Source organism: Beta vulgaris, chromosome 7, assembly GCF_026745355.1.
Source record: "Beta vulgaris subsp. vulgaris cultivar EL10 chromosome 7, EL10.2, whole genome shotgun sequence".
NCBI lineage: Eukaryota > Viridiplantae > Streptophyta > Magnoliopsida > Caryophyllales > Amaranthaceae > Beta > Beta vulgaris.
The window spans coordinates 51,617,327-51,640,181 of NC_079208.1; the positions used below are offsets into that span (position 1 = coordinate 51,617,327).

Here is a 22,855-nt window from a genome sequence, read left to right on the forward strand (position 1 = left end):
AAAAAAAATCAAATATTATTGAAAATAAGACACTTAGTTCACTTAACAAATATTGCTAATAACATGATTAGATGTTTAAAATTTTGTTATTAGGGTTGAAGAAGTTAAAACCTTAAACTTCACATGTATGGAAACCTAGCAAACACTTCTTATTATAACATGAGAATCAATACTAGGAATTTTTTAAGGAGGCAACTTCTCCCAATATCCTTGTCCAAGTCATCAATATCGAAGAATTTCAAGAGAAAAAAAGGAAAAAAAAAGGACAGTAAGACGAATGAAAAAATTGCCACAAATTCTTAATCTTGTACACTGAATTGAATTCTTAAAAAGAAAATAAAAAAATTTGGTCAAATTAAAAATCAAATCAAAAAGATAGAAATTACCCAAAAAGATGCTACAACTACAATGTTGATTTCTCTAAGATTAAACTTTTAATCATCAATCAATTCTCAATTCTCAATTCATTCATTCTCAAGTGGGTTTTTTTTTCTTCTACACGAAATCGGGTTCGGGTAAACAAAAAGCACAAAAAAAATCGCCATTCTCAAAAATCCCCTATTCAATTCCAATCCAAAATCCCTAATCTCAAATTTTCTCTCAACTTCATCACTTTCTCTCTCCTCTTTTGATTTCTCCGACACCATGTTCGTTGCCGGTTAATAAATCGCCGGCAAAACCTCTTTAACGTGGTTTATTTTGGTTTAAGATTTCTTCCGGTTTTTCTTAACTTACGATTTTTTAGAAACCCTAGTTTGAGAAATTTTGCACCTTTTGATCGAATTTTCCGCCGGAAAAGCGCCAATTTTTAGTGTGTAAGTTGAGTTTTGAGTTGAATCTTGAATTTGTTTGTTTTTAATTAGTTTTGGGAAGTGTAAGAAAAGGGTTGGATCAAGTTGGAAAATTCTGGGTTTTTATTTTTGAAGCTGGGTAATGGAGGAATTGAGCGTTTTTGTGGCTAGTATACTTGCAAAAGAAACGAAACGAAGAAGAAGGGATTTGTGAAGTTGCTCTAATTTTGCTGAATTAGAAGTTCAGTTTTTGTTTTTGGGGTTAATAATTTAATATAAGAAACATGATGTTGCATAATAGTAGTAATGGTAATACTCAAGGAAGTTCGAAACAGAGTTGTAGTGTTCTTGCTGTTTTTTGTGATAGTGAGCTTAGAGAGTGGGAAAGTGAGGATCGGCTGAGGTACCCTTTTCCTGAGCTAGCATCTTCGAGCCGGTTCGAGGTATATGCTGAATTCATACTTCAAGGGGATTTTGATGTTGTTTTGTGGAGGGAGAAGAGTGATTTGTTATTTTTGAATGCTTTGCAGGTTAGGACTTTGAAAAATCCGAGCTTCGATGAGTTTGGGAGAACCCTTGAATCATTGAAGCCAAGTATTGTGTACTTACAAGGGCAGCCATTGCCCAATGATGAAATTGGGCCTTTAGTGTGGGATGGTGTTGATTTGTCTCATGATGAAGCGATATCCGAGCTTTTTGATCATGTATTGCCTACTACGGTATGTGGATTTGGCGTGATTTTGTGGTTATTTTACGCAATTGCAATGGTTTTTAGGAGTTTATTTATGTTGATGATTTGTGATGATATATTATTTGATAAGATGAGGATGAAGATGGATGCATCAGTTAGTTATGTTACAAGACATATGGGCAGCTTCTTGTTGATTAGAGCTGTGTTAATCTTGTTCTATCTTGAATTCGAGTTAATGAGGGAGAGGAATTGATTAATTTGTCACCTATGTGCTCGTGGAAGCTTTATTGTGTTGAGTGTTAGAGTGTGTATTCCACTTGGAAGCTGAGTGAGAATCACTTTGCTGAAACAGACCTTCTGATTTAGCTGATTTCGGAGCCAGTGTGCTGCGCTCCGTTTTTAGACTTTAGTTAGTATAAAGAAAAATTCTGAATATTTTTCACTCTGAATTCAAAATGATAGGTAATTTTTTATAGAAGATAGGCGTTATATGTAACTGTCAATGCAAAGACTGCGTACAATCGTGTTTGGGGTGAGACATGCCTTATGCGTGTTTTCCTGTCAAGCACAGTGCTCATCACTTGCTCTCTTTATTTATTCGTTTACTATCACCGTTAATGTTTAATTCTACTCTTTGATGTCATGAACGTGACTTCTTATTTGTGAATTGTGATGACATATGGTTTTCCCATGATCGTTTCGAATTAAAATGCCTTGTGCTTTTAGTTTATCTTGTCGAATTAGAATTCAGTATCGTTTGTTTCTGGCTGATCAGATCTTTATTGAGAACAATAGTTCCAAAAACAAAGGGAGCTTTAGGCATAAGCATAATCTCCTGTCCTAATTAAAACCAAATAAGACATGTGTAAGCTGCCTGTTTATGTGTTAAGAAATGTGCAAGACGAGCCTTTGATGAGGTTACAGCTATTCCGCGGATTTTGACTTTGTGAGTAATACCAAAGCTGGCAGGTGCCATGTGGGTCCATACAACTGCAGCTGCTGAATGAATATGCCTTTTTTCCGTGGAGCTTTTAGTTTCGGAAACAGTCAGCTCAGGGGAAGGTTGTATGCATGTAGACTTCTGCAGTCCTTGCTGTGCTGCTTCTTTTTTTGTGTATTTTGTAGCTAAAGAAATTTGCTCAACGTTGAAAGTTAACCATGTCTATAGGAGGCTATACTGGGAGACAAACATGGTTCTGTGAAACAAGGAATTATGTCATTACTTAGAATTTGATATTGATATATGTACTTTTTGTAGGTTTATTTGGAGATTCCCAATGGTGAAAGAATTGCAGATGCTATTCATTCTAAGGTAAGTGAAGAGTATGAACTATGAACTCCATATCTCCTCCCCGATTCCCCCAAACAGAGAAAGCAGCTTGTCGCTTCATTATTGTTGTGTGTTTAGAGTTGGCTAGTTATGTCATTGTGCCACTAAGGCACCTAAGAACTTATCTAATTTGTTGACTAAGACTTGTCATCCTCCATTTTTGCAGGGGGTACCCTATGTCATATTTTGGCGGAATGCATTTTCTTGTTATGCTGCTGCTCATTTTCGACAGGCATTGTTTTCAGTTGTACAGAGGTATTACTTTCACTTGAAACACTGGTATCAGTACCCTTCTTTGTTTTTCCTTCTTGCTGGAGTTCAGATTATTTAATCACTGTGAAATCTTATCATATATCTACTTTTATTTAAAGCAGTAAATCAGTAATTGATCTTTATCTTTTCTTAGATTGTCCTTAAATTCTAATCTTGTGAATCTACTCTCCTGTAAGCATATTAGTTCCTAGATATAGTAGTATTTATAAAAGGTAATAATTTCCAGATCAATTGAACTGGATCCTGCAATGACTTTAAAATTTTGGTATGCTTGATTGGTTTTCTGAATTTTACTATGCATGAAGTTCTTGCATGTATCAGAGAGTTTGACGTGATTAAATTGCACATTCTGACTCATCAACTATCTTACGTGCATGCGTTTAGCATGTGGTTGTGAGGCCGCCCTTTCATACTTAATCATGTATCAAGCTTAGTGTCTCTAAAATTTCCTCAATAAAGATCTTAAAGCCAAGTGGAAGCTTCATTGATGGTAGTGGATTATGTTTGAGAGGGCACGCTTAACTAAGTAGTTCATTTAAATGGAAGGATAAGTACAACTCAGAGTTTTGCAAATTTTTCAAAAAGGCTTCACCTTTCAGGGAGAGCCATTTAGTTAAGGCTAGAAGCTAGAGGTGACTAAGTTGTATAAAAGCTCAATGTAGCACTGTTGAGTATCTTTTTGAAGTTTATCAAAGTCCGGTGTTACTGAATGTGCATGAAGAAAAACCTGATTGAGTGGTTCCCCTTTCATGTATATGTTGTTGTGTTGAAGTATAATGTAACACTCTTTCCTTGCAGTTCTCCATGTCATACATGGGATGCTTTCCAACTGGCTCATGCATCATTTCGACTTTATTGCATCCGGAATAATTCAGTGGTTCCAAGAAACAGTGAAAAGGCTGGCGGTAAGCTGGGTCCATCTCTTCTTGGGGAGGCTCCTATTATCGAAGTTGCTTTGCCGGAGGTTGATGATGGTGATGAAGAAGATGGTTCCGAGAGTAATCTTTCTGCTGTTAAGATCCATGATGATGATGTGAGTGTGAGATTTCTGATATGTGGAGAAGCATGCTCACTGGTGAGTAATTAAAGTTGCTTGTTTAATGATTATGAAAAGGACAGTTTGCTCATATAACCATTTTTTTTCCAGGATGCATATTTGTTGGGATGTCTGGAGGATGGACTGAATGCACTTTTAGGAATCGAAGTAAGTGCAGTTTCTAATTGTTTATCTATAAATTATGTCTTCTGCTCACTTTAGTTCTCCTTTTTTCTCTTAAACTAAACTGCTTGTTTATCTTGTTACCTTACATATTTGCTTGTATAAGCATGTAAATCATTTTGAATGCTAATGTATGGTTAAGTTGTGAAGATCTAGTCTCAAGTAATCCAACATCTAAAATGGAGACTCTTGTTTAAGCAATAAGTTTTTGTAAGCTTTCATGGTCTTATGCTTATCATCCCTTTTCAATTAAAATCGATGTTCGTAAATTGGAAAATTGTCCAAAAGATTGGTGGTTTTGTGGTAGTTCAGTTTGTAGTTATGCACTGGATGATGCTGGATTCATTTTTTTGGTCATTAGGAGCTGGGAAAACTAGACGCCCCCCCCCCCCCTCCCCCCCAAACAAGTTATGGTGTACTTTTTCTCTGCTTAGTATCTGATGAGTGTTTAATTTGCTGCCTCTTGGTCTTATATCATTCCAGATGCGTGGGAGCAAGCTTCATAACCGCTTCAGGTATTGTCTGTTGGTAATGTCGCTGTTTCTTTTACAAATGGTGGACTATAATTTGAAAAAGAAAAAAGTCTTTTTGGGATGGGGATAAGGGTGATAGAATTCTACAAGTGATAAATAAAGTTCAAACGTTTTATGGATTAATTGTTTGGTTTTTTAATGTGTTGCAGTGCTCCACCACCACCACTGCAGGCAGGTACATTTTCACGTGGTGTTGTGACCATGAAATGTGACATATCTACCTGTAGTGCTGCACATATCTCTCTCCTGGTGTCTGGGAGTGCACAAACTTGCTTTGATGATCAGGTGATCTAATTTTTCTTGCTATGGTTTTCTCTCTCTTGATTGTTCTTGAGGAGGATAATTCATTAATACTTTGCGTAAATGAATTATGTTCAGCAATTGGAAAATCATATAAAGAAGGAGGCCATTGAAAGAAGTCAGCTCATCCAGGCAGTACCTTCTTTGGAAGATAATAATCTACCTTCATCAGAGCCTAGGACATCTGTCTCAATTGCTTGTGGTGCAACAGTTTTTGAAGTATGCCTGAAAGCACCTTCATGGGCCTTGCAGGTTCTTGATTCAGACCCTTGCTCAGAAATGCTTTTCTATTGGAAAATCGTAGTTATATAGTTATTGAGCTAATTAGGTAATGAGGGGCATAAATATCTGTTTGGGCTGCGAATTTTACTCAGTCATCAATGCTTTCCTTTGCCTTTACTGTTTTTATTCCAGTTGTTTTGATTCTTTTCCCCTGAGATTGGGGGGGGGGGGCTGATGAATCTTTGCTAACTTGTCCGGTAGCTGTATCATTCTTTAGGCTTCTAATCTCTACTTTTCATTAGGCTTGAGCTTGTGTTTGAAGAACATATTGTTTGTTCCTCTTTCACTTTGGGAATTTTGTTTACAAACTTTTTCTCCTAGATACTAGAATTCGTGCTACTGATGGTGTTCTCTTGAGAGTCCTTTTAACTGGTGCACTTCTGGCTGCCATAGATAGGCTTTAGCATGATTGATGATTTGATATCATCTATAGGATAATAATTGGTGTTTGGAGTGTTTATTTAACAAGTAATGCTGGAAACTTTCATATCGGTCTAGTGCTTATTGTATTTTTGTGCAAAGGTCTTGCCATATCTTGGTTGCCGCAAGCTTATTGTTTCAGTAATGTGACTTTTTAAAGTTTTTGTTTCGTTTTTGTATGTTCTAGGTATTGCGGCAGCTAGCGCCGGAGACTTCTTACCGTAGTCTGGTAGCCCTTGGGATTGCAAGCATTCAAGGGATTGCTGTTGCTTCCTTTCAGAGAGATGATGCTGAACGCCTTCTTTTTTTCTGTACAAGACAGGAGAAAGATAGGCATGCACATAGTGATTTCACTTCTCCACCTAGTTGGCTTAGACCACCTCCACCAAGCAGAAAGAATTCTGAAACAGGTCAAGTATCAAGCCCTTGCTCACGTAACTGTTTCATGTCTGAAAATCAAGTTGCTACAACAAGAGCTGTACAAGTAGATAAAGATACTAGATTCTTTAATGGGGCTTATAGTCCTGTTGTTCCCATTCGGCAGAAGCTAAAAGTAGCAACAATGAGGCCCATACCTCACACTAATATTCGAAAAATGATGCCTTTTACTGGGATAGTACAAACGGATAGTTATGATACTGGTCAAGTAAAGCCCATCTTACCAGCTATTCTACCGACCAAGCATAGTGTCTCGGCATCAAATCCCGCACCAAGAAGGTCATCAAATGTCTATCAGGCCAAGCAGATCATATCCTTAAATCCAATACCCTTGAAGAAACATGGTTGTGGTAGACCACCTATCCAGCTATGCTCAGAGGTAATATCTCCCTCATCCTTTCACAATAATATTTCATCTGGATTAACCATAATATTAAAATTTGGAGGCGCAAATTCTTTATCCCTTATTACTGGTCATGAAGCTAAATGTTTTCGGTTTGGCATCAGCAATTGTTAATGTCTTCTTACTTAGAAGCTATCCATCAGTAAAGGTCTATTACACATCTTTTGGCTGTTGCAATTAAAATGATGCATTAAGGTTCAATCAATGCATTAGCATCTGACCTTTTCTGTATTGTGCTGCACTGTGTAGCTCACTAGTTTAGTCTTTTCGTGGTGGAAAATCCTTCGTACTAGGAAATTTGATGATTTACGATATTGGTCAGTTCTAAGAGTGCGTACATTTTGTTATTGGCTGCTACCTCTCTCAGTAATCTGATGTACTACATTAAATACTTATCTTTTTGAGGCATCTTTGCCTTACTAATTGCTTTAAGGTTCTTTTTTTTATTGTTCAATAACTTGAAATTCCGATTATTCACTATTCCTATTGATTGGTGAAAATCACAACTAAAACTATTTAAAATCTGTTTATAATAATTTCAGTTGCGAACTATCCTTTTAGATAAAAAAGAATGGGATGGGTCCAATAATTTTATTTTACTCAAATTAAGTCATACACATTAGGGTTTAGCAATTGAATCTTGGTTCATTTTAGGCTAATGTTTTGTCATTTTCAGGAGGAGTTCTTGAAAGATGTAATGCAATTTCTTATGCATCGCGGACACACTCGGCTTATCCCTCAAGGTGGACTAGCAGAGTTCCCTGATGCCATTCTCAACTCTAAGAGACTGGATCTATACAACTTGTATAGAGAGGTACTTTTTGGATTTTTATATAGCTTTTAAGTTGATCCTTTAGTGCAGTATGTTAATTTAAGAAAAACCATTTAAGAAGGGTTATTTGTCTTTGATGAAACCTTTTTCTTACTAGATGATACGCATAATTGTTTTCTTTTCAGGTTGTTTCAAGAGGAGGCTTTCATGTTGGTAATGGCATCAATTGGAAAGGCCAAGTTTTCTCGAAGATGCGAAATTATACTGCAACCAATAAAATGACTGTATGATCTCAATTTTACTTATCCTGCTCTCTGATTATTCTTGTCCTGCTTTTTACTAGTCTGGATTATATGCCTCAGAGGATGTGAACTTTTATGGAACAATATCACTCCTAGGTAAAATCAAATATCTTAACAAAAATTAAGGGTAGAACTGAATAACAGAGAGAAAATAAGTTCACAAGCTGTAGAAGTTATCCTTTCCCTTATCACTCTTCCCTTGGTTTTCAGATTTCACCATTTGTTGGAGGGTTGTTCTTTCATTTGTAGGCTGTTTCTACCTGTTCTCAGCATTTGGGAACTTCATGTGCTTTACCTCCTTTCCCCTTTTTGTTGCATGATAACCTTATCCAGTCGCATGCAATTGCATGCAGCATCACATCATTGTATGTGTAGATTCCCTCCCTTGTTATTTGGAGATGGCTAATCTCTAGGCGCACCTGTGGTGACATGAAATCTATGTCAGATTTATACCGTTTTCTTAGGCTAAATATCGGCCAGAATGTTCTATTCACCATTTGATTTTCCAATATTCTACTCTAGAAATTGTGAATGCTTCAAAATTATCTATTAAGAACAGAGGGAGGGGCAACTGAGACTTTAACATTGGTACTATGGCCTTCGTATTATTCTTTCGCTTTTTTTTTTGTCGAGGCAAGAGCTAAAATGTACTATTGCACTCAGTGCATGGTATATGTCCTGTAAGTTGAAGTCATTTCCATGTATCTTTTTCAAGTTTCAGCAAGCAATTAGATGTGTTATAATGCAGCAGATGAGGGATGTCACTGTTCGGAAATCAGGTGCTAGCACGAATGATATTGTTAGCTATTATTCCTGTATCCATCTTTGAAAAGATGTTTGGTAAATCTTAGCTGAGAGCAGAAAAAGATACCTGCTTAATTGTGCATGATGATTAGGTCTTCGCTGCATCTTATTGTCAAGTAATGCTGTCCATTTGACTGAATTAATTTAGCAACCATCTCTTATGTTCCAAATTCACAGTCTTCTCCTGTAAAAGGAGCACCAATAGGCTTCTCCCTATCTTTCTTTTATTTTTTATTTTTGCTGTAGAGGGTAGATCAAAATGCGATCCATTATATTATTGTTCTTTGTTTTTTTTTTACTTGCAATGTTTCCCATTTTAGGAAGTTGCATATTACTTGCAACATTAACTCAGTATTATTGGCAATATTTTTATTTTGGTACTACCGTACTAGGAAGCATTAACTCAGTATTTAGGGAGCTGTGTTATTTGCATGTGCTTTTCAACCTCGTTGTTCTCAACCAACACTTGCTATATATGTGGGCATCATTCCGTAGTGGAACCTGTTAACTTCTAGTTAGTTTCTATGACTTCAATTGCATAATCATCCTTGCTGATTCAATAGTGGAAGAATGCTGATGGTTGCTTATGATACTGGCAGGGTGTTGGAAACACTCTCAAACGACATTATGAAACTTACCTTTTGGAATACGAGTTAGCTCACGATGATGTAGATGGAGAATGTTGCTTGCTATGCCACAGGTCTGTGTTTTAATCTGATAAGTGTTAGTTAAAAGTTTGAAACCTATAGTATCCTTTTTCTTTCCTTATGCTTTTGCTTTTGGACTTTTTTTCACTACTTCTCTGCCAACTTTTAACAGTAGTGCAGCTGGTGACTGGGTGAATTGTGGTATTTGTGGGGAGTGGGCCCACTTTGGTTGTGATAGACGGCAAGGTCTTGGTGCGTTTAAGGTAAACTGGATTTTTCTAGTACTTATTTGTTCTTATAATTGGAACATTTTGACTTTTGAACTATTCCCACACTTGAAGTTTACCATACTGTTCAACTAATATGTAAATTGAATGCTATTTGATTAGTCTCAGTATTTTTTTTTTCAAAATATGAACATTCAATTATATTTACTAATAAAAAGGATAGTAAATGTTACTAATAGTCAAGGTTGGGCATTGATTAACATGAAAGTCTAAGTATGTCGATTTTCTAGATTCGGAGGAAGTATACTTGTACAAGGTGTGTTAAAAGTTGGAGATTTGTAATTTGGTATTCTACTATAATGCTTTACAAAATGTTTCATTTGCTTTGGTTTTTGTAGGATTATGCAAAAACAGACGGATTAGAGTACATATGTCCACATTGCAGCGTCACAAATTTCAGGAAGAAAATACAAAAACCCTCGAACGGGTTTTCAGACAGTCTAACATATTCAAGACATGTGTGATAAGTCTAATTTTCCAATTTCTTTTCATCCTTTCATCAAGGGTGGTATTTTTACTCCCTTGGTTGAGAAAGTAAGTATATCTATTATTCCCGAGGGAGGAGTTGTCAAATTGATGGGGTTTCCCGGGACTTTTGTAAACGGAGGCTATGCTTAGTAGAGGAGGCAGGCGATACTCAGAAAGTGGACGGAGATACAGAGAGGCAAGAAGGCAGGTGAAACACGAAAGCTTAATCGCGACATTTCTTGTGGTTTATTTTCTTTTCAGCAGTCCTTTTTTCCCTGCACCATGTTCGGTTGCAGAGAGTTTATTTACAGGGTATAGGAAATGGATCCAAGGAGAGAAGGTTTAGTGTAAAATAATTAGAGCATATGATTTGTATTTAGGTAGATGTAGCAGTATCAAAGAGATGGATCTTTCATCAATTCTTATAAGGAGTTGACATTGTTGTCTCTGTGCCTAACAGTGTAAATTGCCTTATTGTCTATTTTTACCATTTTTGTCACTGAGCGGCTCTCCTTTTCTTTTTCACACAATCTGATATAAGATCGTTTTATCATAATTATGGTATGGTAAGACGAGGGTAACTCTTCTTAAAAGGTGTCATTTATGATAAAGGGGGCATTTTTAAGGGACAAGGTGATCCATTATCTAAAAATGATTTTTTTAACTTTTAAAGTGACTTTTCTGACTTACAAAGTGATATTTTTTTAGGCGCAAAGTGAGGTGATTTTACCACAATTTTATTATAAGTCTTGCATAGGATTTGATTTTGTTTTCTTGCCTTGAATTCAAAAGGACCTTTGTACTTATTAGAAAAAGGACCTTTCCAAAGACATACTCCCTCTTTCGAAAGATTCTTCTTGTTACTGTTACTACAGATATCAAGGAGGATCAATTTGTGTAGGGTCTTTGGTGGGTAAAGCAAGAGAGAAAAAGGGGTTAAGGAAAATCAACAAATAAAAAAAAAGTTAAAGTAGAAGATTAAAAAGGGAGTAAAATTGAATTAATAATGTAATGATGGATCATATGATAGGGATATAAGAGGTAAAAAGGAAAAAAAAATTCAAATAAGAAAAAAAGTAAAAGAGGGAGGATCTTTTGAAAACGCACTTAAACGGAAAGAGGAAGGATCTTTAGGTTCCGGAGGGAGTACTAGTGAAGTTAAAATGAGAAACTAGTTGAAGATAAGGCAACTTTTAGAACTATTTTAACAATGTAGGACTTGAGATCACTGTTAGTTTTAAATTTTTGGTTTTATAAAATGTAAAAGTCATATAATATAAAAGGTATAAAGAAATTAACATTACTGAACATGTTAACTTTGAAAACTGACAATAGAAAACTGTAAACTTAAAATTAGTTATACTTATACAAAACATATTAATTTTGAAAACCGAGAACAAAAAACTAAAAACTATTTTTTATGCTTTCTATATTTTTGTTTTTGGTTTTCCAAAAAGCTGAAATTTGATATTAATAGTTGAAAGTGTGCATTGACAAGCGTAAAACTCAGTTGTTGCAATAGAAAAAGAACGGAAGGAGTAGTAACGAACAGACTCGTTACATCTCAATCTTGTTCTAGTTGAAAAGGTAAGTTAACTTGTGAGTTGTGACTTATGAGTTATGAGTCATCATCTTTTAAGTTTTTATATAGCGCAAACACTCATCATTCGTCTATTGAAACGCCTCCTTTTGAGAAATGGCCAAAGAGAAAGAGCAGAAGAGGAACAGGTTGACTTAAAGAAATGGGTGAGGTTAAGAACCATGAAGAAGAATTTATTACCCAAATTAATGAAAGTTTCAATTGCCTCATTTGCATGGATTCTATTCTTCTAAGTCTATGAAATAATATGAATGATATCTTCCAAGCCAACATTAACGAATCCACTACTTATTGTTAGCACCATTGTTGCATTGGCTGCATTTCCATGCGCATCAATGCAAATGTCGACAAAAACGTCGCTACGATCAAGTGCCCTGACGTTCATTGCAAGATATGTCTAAGTTATATACTTGTGGTTCTATGACTTGTTTACATCTGGGATCAGGGCATTCAATTAGTGTTCCGTTAGATCTTCGATCAAACATATTATTTTCTTAAATCTTTGAATATTTCTACGTCTCTTTTGGACTCCATGAAGAACCCACGTAAAATAAGTAGGGTTTTGGAAATCAAACGGAGCGAAAAGGGAATGGAGGAGTCCACTCATGGTACACCCGGATGTACCATGCTCATGGTACACCCAGGGGCATTTTCGTAATAAATTGCAAGTTAAGGGGCACGCTGGTAATTTTGGGGTAATAAATGACAAAAAGCAAAAAGCAAATATCTGAATCCAATTCTTCTTTCTCGCTCTTCCTTCGATTCGAAACCTTATAAACAGAAACAAAGTGGAGAAACCAACACAACCTTGCGGATCATTAATGGCGGATTCAACTCAAACACAATAATGGAGATTTGAAATTTGCTCATTTCTCTCAATTCTTTCTCGTCGGAAAAATCTGATTTTCAATTCTTCTATCTCTCCTCCTTCCAAACACAACAATGGAGATCTGAAATTTTGTGGAAAAAAAAAATTCCAGATCTGAAATTCGCGAGATGAACGATGAGATGATGATGACACGGACTCGAGATGATGATGATGAGGCGACTGAAGAGACCCACGACCCAGATCTGATTATTATATGTTTTTGCTCATTTGTTTTGTTGTTGTTGTTTTGCTCATTTCCCCTCAGTTATTCGTATTGCATAAACCAGATGTTTTTGGTTGTTTTACATGATCAGAACATGAACAAAATTATAGGTGCTGATTTTGAATTATCATTGTAGGAATGAGCAAATGTATTCTGCAATAATTTTGAATTCTAATGTTCAAATGAGTCAAGCATCTATGCTCATTTAGAATGATTGAAGATTATGTGCTCATTTACGTAATTTGTGTTGGGTGATTATTGGTGCTTAGTCAACTCTTATGTACTTGCTCTAGTCTTTTCTTTTTTTTTTTCTATTCATTCCATATCTTTCTTCATTTTCTTTTTTGCTCACCTGTAATTAGTTCGTTTTTGTACCTGCTCATTTGCACCAAGTTTGCTCATTTTCTTAGATGAGTAGAAATACTTGCTCATCTGCTCATTTTACTCATTTGCTCATTTGATCATTTGCTCATTTTGCTCATTTGCTCATTTTTTCATTTACCTATTTTTGCTCATTTGACGAAAATAGCCTTGGGTGTACCATAAGCATGGTACACCCAGATTTACTATAAAGATTCTCGGGAATGGAGTAGAGGGTTGCTCGTTGTTTTCGAGAGCATTAAGAATTAGGTGCTTCCTCTCGTATTTTTTGCAAATTTTGAATTTGCACATTTTACATTTTATTCATTTAGTTTGAGCAAAAATATGACAAATATATTAGAAAAAAATACGCGCGAGCACAGATCTAAGAATTTGTACAAAACCCTAGTTGTTTACTTCATTTTGGTGAGAGTAATTAATTAGTTATTTTGAGAGTTCCATATCCTTCATGCTCCTTGTACTATTGTCCTTCCTTGGACGGTTATTCAGTGAATTCTTTCTAGAGTTAATTTGAATTGCTTATCATTGTTGAAGGATTTATGGAGGGTTTTCCATGTTAAATGTTGTGTGTCGGTTTATTCATTGCTTTCTTATTCTTCTTTATCGAATTTATCTAGTTATTCCTGTTAGGCATAACTCCTTATTTATTTTTACCGATTCATAATAAACTTGTTATAAGAAATTACCTTTTTTCACATTGCAATTAATTTCACTTAATTAAAGTGATTTCTAGTAATTAGCATTATTAAAATCGAGTTTTACTAGAAAATATTCTCACATTTTCAAAACATAAGCCACTCACGATATTCGAAATCAAACTTTGACCATTGATTACTCACGATATTCATATTTTGTATTATTTTTCAAGACATATCTAATGATATAACTTTTATAATTTTATATGTCATATAATATGCGACAATTACGGTAGAGCGTGTTGCCTTATATTTTCGAACGGAGTGAGTGATATTTTAAAAAGTTGAAGGAAACAAGGTCTTGAATATGAATTGAAATACTGAATACTTCCCCCGTTTTTTAAATGCTGCAATATTTGATATTTGCACTATTCGTGTGTTAACTTTGACTGAATTTTTTTGACTAATATATAGAAAAAGTAAGTAGGTAAGATGTTGTCGGATAGTCTTAATTACTTACAGAATATCAAAATTCTGTACTTTACACCAATAGATCATTAAAGATATTGATGGTTAAAGTTACGTGTTGGGAAGCATATAAGTTAAGGCCTGTTCTCCCCAACTTATTTTCAGTTCAGTTCAGTTCAGTTCAGTTCAGTTCAGCTCCAATAAGTTCAGTTCAGTTCAGTTTAGCTCCAATAAGTTCAGTTCAGTTCAGTTCAGATCAGTTCAGTTCAGTTCAGTTCAGTTCAGCTCCATTCTTTTATAATTATTTTGTTAAATATTATTATTATGTTGGTATAATTTATTTTACTAATTACTCTTATTATTATTATGATTATTATTATTATTATTATTATTTAAATATATATCATTACTATTAAGTATTGTTATTATTATTATTATTATTATTATTATTATTATTATTATTATTATTATTATTATTATTATTATTATTGTTATTGTTGTTTCTATATATTATTTTGTTCATTATAGCTTTACTCATTATTATTATTATTATTATTAGGAGGAACATGATTTAGGTCAAAGCACAAATAAATCCACTTTTTTTAGCCCATAAACCAATCAAATCGCGTCAAGACGGTTTATGATGTAATTTTTGCGGTCCAACACAATCATTATTTTTATTACTAAATCTAATTATTAAAATAGTAATATTAATTTACTTCTTAGATATTATTGTTATTATATATCATCATCAAGTATTAATATATTAATACAAATAATATAAAATAATTATTATTAATTATCATTATTATCATTAATTATTATTATTATTATTAATTTATGATTATTAATATTATTTATTTATAACTATCATTTAAAAATATCCAAAATACTATTATTATTATTATTCATTATTATTACTTATCTTTATAATTATTATTTAATATTCATATTATTCTTGTTTAAAATATTATTTATATATTCATTACATTCAGTTTATTTCAATTCAATTCAATTCAATTCAATTCAGTTCAGTTCAGTTCAGCTCTGATAAGTTCAGTTCAGTTCAGTTCAGTTCAGCTCAGCTCCAATAAGTTCAGTTCAGTTCAGTTCAGTTCAGTTGTTTTATGCCGAAGAGAACAGGCCCTTAATGTTGGATTGAACAATAGCAAATAATTTCTCAATCATAAAAAATAGCAAACTTATTGATCTCCATATTAAAAAAAATAAAAACCGAACAAAAATCAAACCATTGATTTGCAGAGAAGCATAAATTTCCTAAAAAGGAGATAGAATTCCAATGAACTTATTAAACACCAAGTTTCCCAAAGTAAAAAGGACAAACAAAAAATTCCAACAAATAATCCAGCAATGGAGCTTGAGTTTGCAGAAGTACATCAATTTCCTCCACATCTTCTTTCAATGAGCATGGGGGCTCCACATAGCTCCACATTGATAGCAAAATTCACAATGGCACCTGAATGAAAAGGTGATATTAGATTCATCCAACAATCCGTCTTGCATGGACCCGGTTCACACTATAAATAGTGTGGACCAGGCCAGGCACGTGACCGGTTAAGAAGTACTCACTTATATACTATATCAAAAATAGATACACTATATCAAAAATGGATACACTATATGATATATAGGTACACTATATCAAAAATAGATACACTATATCATAACTACCACTACAAGAAAAGGCCCAGTCACCGACGGCTCCACAGCGACAGCCAGCCAAACATTCGTTGTATGCGCAATCAGCGTCCGTTTTAAACCGTCGTGTTCACCGACGGCTTTTAACGCGGACAACGACGGCTATAACGGACGCTATAACCCAACTACCGGTCCAGACCGTCGTTGATTTTAACAGCTTATATTTTAGAATTTTTTTATTAGGCGTCGGCTTCGAGCCGTCGGTGATTTTAGCAAAGCGGTCGTTGATGTTGGCAGTTCAAAACTTTTTAATTTTTTATTCGGCGACGGCGTAAAGCGGTCGGTGATATTTGCAAAGCCGTCGTTGAGTTAGGCAATTTTTATTTTATAATTTTTAACACACACTCTCCCACTCTATTCTCAACCCACAAAACAAAACACGTAGTGTCGTCGTCTTCCCAACAAATTTATTTCAACCAACTGAAGGAAAGTCCTTCACCTGCGACCGGCGACCGGCGACACGCCAAACCCCTCTCCTTGCCGGTAATTTCTAAAGCTCTATGTTTATTTATTTTTTTAAAAATTTTTGTTACACATCAAACCCTAAAAATTGGGTTTTGGGAATGTAGGTAGCCACTCCATCAACTGCCGGCTTAGGGCCTGTTCTCCCCAGCTTATTTTCAGTTCAGTTCAGTTCAGTCCAGTTCAGTTCATTTCAGTTCAGTTCAGACCAGTTCAGTTCAGTTCAGATCAGTTCAGTTCAGTTCAGACCAGTTCAGTTCAGTTCAGTTCAGCTCTTGACAATACTTTTACTCTCACATATCACTATTCATTTCAGTTCATTTCAATTCAGTTCAGTTTAGTTCAGTTCAGATCAGTTCAGTTCAGATCAGTTCAGTTCAGTTCAATTCAGATCAGTTCAGTTCAGTTCAGATCAGTTCAGTTCAGCTGTTTTATGCCGAAGAGAACAGACCCTTAAAACCATCGGTATAGTATTTGCACCGACGGCCAGCCGAGCAGACGTAATTGAGTGAAGAAAACCGTCGTTAAAAATTACCGACGGTCAAACGGTAGTTAATATGTAATTCAGCGTCCAAAACTGCAACGCTGGTCAGTTAACGACCGTTGGCCGTCGGTGTTGGTATTAGCGACGACTTTTGGAGAATCAGCGACGGCTTCAAGCGGTCGGTGACTGGGCCTTGTCTTGTAGTGTACGTACACTATATCATAACTAGGTACACTATATTCTATAGGAACACTATATCATAACTAGATACACTGTATCCTATAGGAAAATATTTACTTAAACGCATTACAGAAACATACACTATATCAAAAATAGATACATTATATCAAAAATAGATATATTATATTATACATAGGTACACTTTATCATTTTAACATACACTATATCATTTTAACATATACTATATCATTTTAGAGTTTGTCTTGTAAGAGACCGTCTACTCTTAAATTAAAATTAGGCAAAGGTAAGCCCAATATTAAAAAGAGAATTAGCCTAATAGTAACTAGGTTAATTTCTTTCAGTGACTAGTTTAATCCATTTAGTGACTAGGTCTTTTTTATATTAAAATTGGACCGTCTATTTTAATAATTTTTGATCATTTTAACATACACTGTATTATTTTAACATATACTATATTATTTTAACATACACTATATCATTTTAACATACACTATATCATATCAATATACACTATCCTAAACTCACGTGATATGGATCGGGTGCACACTAATTAGTGTGCACCGGGTTCATATTAGTTTTTTTTGTTCATCGAATTAGATCATTGTAAAATCATATCCAAGTGACTGCATAGTACAAGACTTGAAATAAGCAGGTTTTATTTGTATGAATTTTGTGTGAATAATTTTCAACCCGTTTGTTTTCTAACATAGACACGAATTTAAAACAACATGACCTATTTACCGAAAATGCAACAAGACTAATACATACACGAATTTAAAACAACATGACCTATTTATCAAAGATGCAACAAGACGGATATAAGACACGAATTTAACACAACACGACCTATGTACCAAAAGACGCAACAAGATATCAAACCTGACCTGCAAGTCATGTGAAGACATCCCTCAGTTTTCTCCACATGAATCCTACAATTAGGGCACCTCCTCCAACTTTTATCTTTAGCAAGCTTCATCACCATTATATCCTCCTCCTCTCTTTCATCCTCCCCCAACCTCTCAAACTCCTCGCACGAAATCCCATCGTGCCATCGAACTCGACAAAGAGCACAAAACAGCCTCCTACAACTTGGGCACTCTGACATTGTCACCTCCACCTCCCCATCATCCACCATTAAAACAGAACAATTCTTATATGGGCAGTAAAATTTTTGATTTCCAGGAATCATAGCTTCAAAAACAGCATTTTCCCACCTCTCAAACACTTCGCAAGGTAAAATGGAGCTGCAATTTTCTAGTTCTATCACTTGCTTACATTTAGGATCAGGGCATTCAACAAAAGCAATGTTTTGCTTAATCTTCGATACGACGTATTTCACAATGCAATAAATGCAGAAAGCATGCTTACAATTGTTTAAACCTTGAAATATTTCTGGGTTTTGCTTGAATTCTATGCAAATTCCACAGAAAATAAGTTGGGTTTGTGATGATTCACCAATCTCTCTGTTTTCTGGGTTGCTCTGTTTTTCATCCTCAGTTTGTAAAGATTCAAAATCATCAGTTTTTGGAATTGAAGAAGAGGAAAACAGAGCTTCTTGAAGTTGTAATTCATAAGCATATTTTTCATCTGAATTTGGGAGTGGTTCATCGTTGATTAATGCTAAAAGATATGTTTCATCAACAAAAAGATCTAAACTTGAACAATCCATTGATTTCTGAAACTTTGATTGAAAGAGAAAAATCCCTGCTTTTTCTTTTCTTTTTCACTTTCCTGCATATATTACGTAGTAATACAGTAATTAATTTATACAGTGATGTACTGGAAATGGTTAAATTCAATTCAAAGGGCTTTCAAACGTTTTGTATTTTTGTTACGAGTTTCGAGGGTTTAGCAATCTCTGCTCTTGAATTGGTTCATTTCCCATTTTTTTGGGAAATGAAGATAGATTTATCATGGATATAGACGGATACTTATAAACGTTGATAGTTTAAAAATGATGCTATATAGACGCAATTCATGCGTAAGTTTTATGGATACTTAAATGCATTACTTGGAATTATACATTATTATATTATTTTATATAAATATGAGTAATTAAGTAGAACCATATATTTCTTATCTAGCGTCGCCGGGCATCCGTTAGCTTTTGCCAATTTATAACTACTTCTTTTATCCAATTTTTTGCGATTTCCTTCTTTTTTTTCTCCAGAAATTCGTAGATTCAGTAAAACCCACTGAACCCATGTAGGATCCGACCATGTACAAATCAGTGAAATCACAAGTTAATTATGTCATTTATGGACTGATATAGCCACCCTTTTTTTAATAAGATACTTACTTTGCTTGGAATAATACTAAATCATAGAAGTATCAATCAACCATAAACTTGCATGAAAAAACAGATTGCAGAAGACATAATAGAATTCTAAATGTTAAGCAATTAAACAACGCCATGCAACAAAGAATCTGCCATGTTCAAGCATTTTACTTTCTAGTTTCTTCGTAACTTTCATTAGAATTGCTGCTTCTCATGTTTGTGGTAGACATAACCCCTGGTGGCTACTGCTCCACTTATCTCCACATACATAACAGAATTCATAACGACACCTGAATTACAGAAAAGAAAAACAAAATCACTTAGCTAAATTTTTAGAGTAATAAATGTTTGAGTAATTTGTGATAAAAGTATATAAAAACAAGAAGACACAATTTGAAGGGTGGGAAAATCCTTCAAGCAAATCACTTAAAGACTATAAGACCCTCGTACAAATAAGAGGCAGATATTTTATTGATGTTTAAGTTAGTATTTAAGATCAATGATTTTCCATGAAAATGATCAATATTAGTTTTTCTTTGTTTGATATGATGAAAATCGATAGGAATGGAAAAATGAAGGATGTTGGGAATAAGAGAGTGGAGGCCTTCATGTTCCTTTTTAATTCTCTTGTCCAACTACAACCAAAAATGAGGAAATCGTTTCCTCCAAAACAAAATGGAGCCTAACTCTTAACTCTGAAAACACTTATACTTGCTTTATAATGAATAACAATTTATGCACGCGATGCGTGCTTTAATTATTTTATTTGTTGGTTATTCTTTCCTAGTAAACTCTTTGAATTTTTTCATTCTAAGTCAATTTTCTATAACATTTGAATAACTTCGGTTCTTCCTGATCGTGCTATTTTATGAGTAAATAATTTAAAATCAATGAAACACGTATAATGTATAATGCATAAAGCAACTAGAAATGATATATCACTAACCATTTGTTGTTTTTAACGTAAAATTGGAGTTGAAACTATGTGATGGTTCGATAATGTTACTTTAGATAAAGAGTTATTTTATTGATAAAAGATATAAGTTTCTAAATACTAAATCATCATCAAGTTTTTACATACTACATTGTTGATAAAGTATTTCAATAACACACTTCTAATTTTGTTTATGGACTTTTCTAATTAATGTATAATTATATGTATGTGTCATTTTAAATTTATGATAAATTTCCTTATGTAATTGTGATCACTTTGACTTGTTTGGGAATTTCCTTTTATAAAATAATTTTGTCAATTTTTTGTTGATATGCATTAATTGTGCTAACTTTGAGTTGTTTAGGAGTGTTGTTTAAAGTTTTTTTCTTAAAATATAATTTATTGAACAGGGGTAAAAATGTGATTTTAAATGGGACACCGTTACTCTCCTCTTCCCTTATCGTATATAGATTAAGGCTATGTTTAGTTCACCTGAAATTTTCTGATCTAATTTTCTGATCTGAACTTATCTGATCTGATCTGAACTTATTTTTTCTGATCTGATCTGATCTGATCTGAACTGATCTGATTACAAGATCTTATCTTTTAGATTTTTCTCAATATATAGAAAAAATATAGTCATGTGGGATCTTGTTTGATTCGTCTCAATGAGTACTTTATTAATATTCAATTATTATAATTTTTACTAATATGTAATGAAAGATATAATGATTTTTAAATATAAGCATGATCTGAACTGATCTGATCTGAACTTATTTTTTCTGATCTGATCTAATTAGATCTGAAATAAGTAAAAATAAGGTGAACTGAACATAGCCTAATTTGGCTATTGAACTATTCATTTCACCTACCTTATTTCGACCATATTTTGTGTAAATTATTGTTCATCATATTGCTTATTGAGTCTACTCTCTTTAAATCAGAGTTGTGCGTATAAACTATAAAGTATCACAATTTTTGAAGTGATCAAAAAAAGTAATCACTTGAGTAATCAAGAAGTTGTAACGATATCTTATCAAAATAAGTTGAAAAGAACGGACCTGCAGCTCATGTGATGACAACCTTCAGTCTTCTCCACATGAATCCTACAATTAGGGCACCTCCTCCATTTCTCGTCCTTAGCAAGCTTCATAACCATTATATCTTCCTTCTCCCTCTCATCCTTCCCCAACATCTGAAACTCCTCACACGTAACGCCGTCATGCCACTGAACTTGGCAACGAGCACAGAACAATCTCCTGCAACTCTGACATTCAGATGATCTAACCTCAACACCTCCATCATCCACCATTAAAACAGAACAATCCTTATATGGGCAGTAAAATTTCTGGTACCCAGGAATCATAGCTTCAAAAAGAGCATTTTCCCACCTCTCAAACACTTCTTTAGGTAAAATACCACTGCAATTTTCAGGTTCTATAGCTAGTTTGCACTTGGGATCAGGGCATTCAACCAAACCAATGTTTTCTTTGATCTTTGATACGACGTATTTGATTATGCAATCAGTACAAAATGAATGCTTGCAGTTGATTAAACCTTTGAAGATTTCTGGGTTTTGTTTGTAATCCATGCAAATGCCACAGAAAATGAGTTGGGTTTGGGATGATTCACCAATCTCTCTTTTTACATGATTGCTTTGATTTTTGTCCTCTGTTTTTGGGGATTGAAATAGAGGTTTTTGTGGAATTGAAGATGAGGAAATTAGAGCTTCTTGAAGGTGTAATTCATGAGCATATTTCTCATCTGAAATTGGGAGTGGTTCGTCGTCGATTAATGCTGAAAGATATGCTTCATCAACAAATAGATCAATATTTGAAGATGCCATTGATTTTTCTTTCAAATTTAGAGAGATAATTTACGGTTACTTATTCATCTACTAGTTATAGTCAGTTTCAAATCAATTTAAAGGGTACTAAAACGTTTTTTTTTTTTTGGGCTTTTGAAGTTCCACCATATAATCTATCGGGCTCTTAATGTGTTTCTTTACCCAAGATTTTGGGAAGAATGAAATAAATGTAGTCTCATGAAGAATTATGCAATTGGTCGTCTAGTTCATTTCCCCATTATGATTGGAATTTCCCATATATAAAGTTATTGACGATGAGATCAATCAGCAACTGTATTTTTATCCTATCCTATATTGTGATCTTTAGTTGTTTTAGTATTTTTTTTTTTGTTTGTTGATAATACTAGTACTTAGGATAATATCCTATTTTTATGTTCTATTTTCTTTTGAAATAGATAAGAAAAAAGTTACAATTAAGAGGCTCTCACTTGGACGAATCGAGATAGGTTGGGAGCTATTACAAATATTGATATAGATAGAAAATTTTACGAGATGTCTTATATCAACTATCTAGTCTGCTACTCTATCTCCGTCACGATAGATGTGATTAATTTTCTAGTACCCGAAATGTTGAATAAATAATTTGATGTCAGTGATAATGTTTTAGACTTTTAATCAAGTGTTCCACTGGTATTTTAACATAATCAACCACTTGTAAATTGTGTCCTTCAATTATAATATCCTTTGTTATTAACTTTGTATATATGTGATGCTTCCCGTTAGCTTGGTAAATCTACACTTTGTAACAAAAATTATTAAAAGTCTAAAACTTGCT

General features: G+C 34.1%; 3 protein-coding genes across 3 annotated transcripts; 1 reads left to right on the forward strand and 2 right to left on the reverse strand.

The window, feature by feature from the left end:
• Positions 1-136: 136 nt before the first annotated feature.
• On the forward strand, positions 137-10,459 carry LOC104899690 (AT-rich interactive domain-containing protein 4). The gene is made up of 15 exons (XM_010686926.4): positions 137-1,234; positions 1,322-1,510; positions 2,741-2,794; positions 2,979-3,067; positions 3,884-4,160; positions 4,233-4,289; positions 4,788-4,819; positions 4,987-5,122; positions 5,216-5,389; positions 6,027-6,656; positions 7,357-7,494; positions 7,638-7,736; positions 9,158-9,258; positions 9,378-9,468; positions 9,831-10,459. The coding sequence occupies exons 1-15, from the start codon at positions 1,076-1,078 to the stop codon at positions 9,954-9,956; spliced, it is 2,352 nt and encodes a 783-aa protein (XP_010685228.2). The 5' UTR covers positions 137-1,075; the 3' UTR covers positions 9,957-10,459.
• Positions 10,460-15,554: 5,095 nt separating this feature from the next.
• Positions 15,555-18,670, reverse strand: LOC104900390 (E3 ubiquitin-protein ligase RSL1). Its single transcript, XM_048633777.1, has 2 exons — positions 17,886-18,670; positions 15,555-15,612 (listed from the first exon to the last, which is right to left on the reverse strand). The coding sequence occupies exons 1-2, from the start codon at positions 18,668-18,670 to the stop codon at positions 15,555-15,557; spliced, it is 843 nt and encodes a 280-aa protein (XP_048489734.1).
• A 763-nt stretch (positions 18,671-19,433) lies between these two features.
• LOC104900391 (E3 ubiquitin-protein ligase RSL1) lies at positions 19,434-22,291 on the reverse strand. Its single transcript, XM_010687806.3, has 2 exons — positions 21,275-22,291; positions 19,434-19,569 (listed from the first exon to the last, which is right to left on the reverse strand). The coding sequence occupies exons 1-2, from the start codon at positions 22,057-22,059 to the stop codon at positions 19,491-19,493; spliced, it is 864 nt and encodes a 287-aa protein (XP_010686108.3). The 5' UTR covers positions 22,060-22,291; the 3' UTR covers positions 19,434-19,490.
• Positions 22,292-22,855: the final 564 nt, after the last annotated feature.

Excerpts from the sequence above, each read along its gene's own strand:
- LOC104899690 (XM_010686926.4), top strand. The coding sequence starts at position 1,076 with ATGATGTTGCATAATAGTAGTAATGGTAATACTCAAGGAAGTTCGAAA. Across the intron at positions 3,068-3,883 it reads TTGTTTTCAGTTGTACAGAG|TTCTCCATGTCATACATGGG; the intron begins GTATTACTTTCA and ends CTTTCCTTGCAG. Across the intron at positions 4,290-4,787 it reads ATGCACTTTTAGGAATCGAA|ATGCGTGGGAGCAAGCTTCA; the intron begins GTAAGTGCAGTT and ends ATATCATTCCAG.
- LOC104900390 (XM_048633777.1), bottom strand. The coding sequence starts at position 18,670 with ATGGATTGTTCAAGTTTAGATCTTTTTGTTGATGAAACATATCTTTTA. Across the intron at positions 15,613-17,885 it reads TGTCTTCACATGACTTGCAG|GTGCCATTGTGAATTTTGCT; the intron begins GTCAGGTTTGAT and ends CTTTTCATTCAG.
- LOC104900391 (XM_010687806.3), bottom strand. The coding sequence starts at position 22,059 with ATGGCATCTTCAAATATTGATCTATTTGTTGATGAAGCATATCTTTCA. Across the intron at positions 19,570-21,274 it reads TGTCATCACATGAGCTGCAG|GTGTCGTTATGAATTCTGTT; the intron begins GTCCGTTCTTTT and ends TCTGTAATTCAG.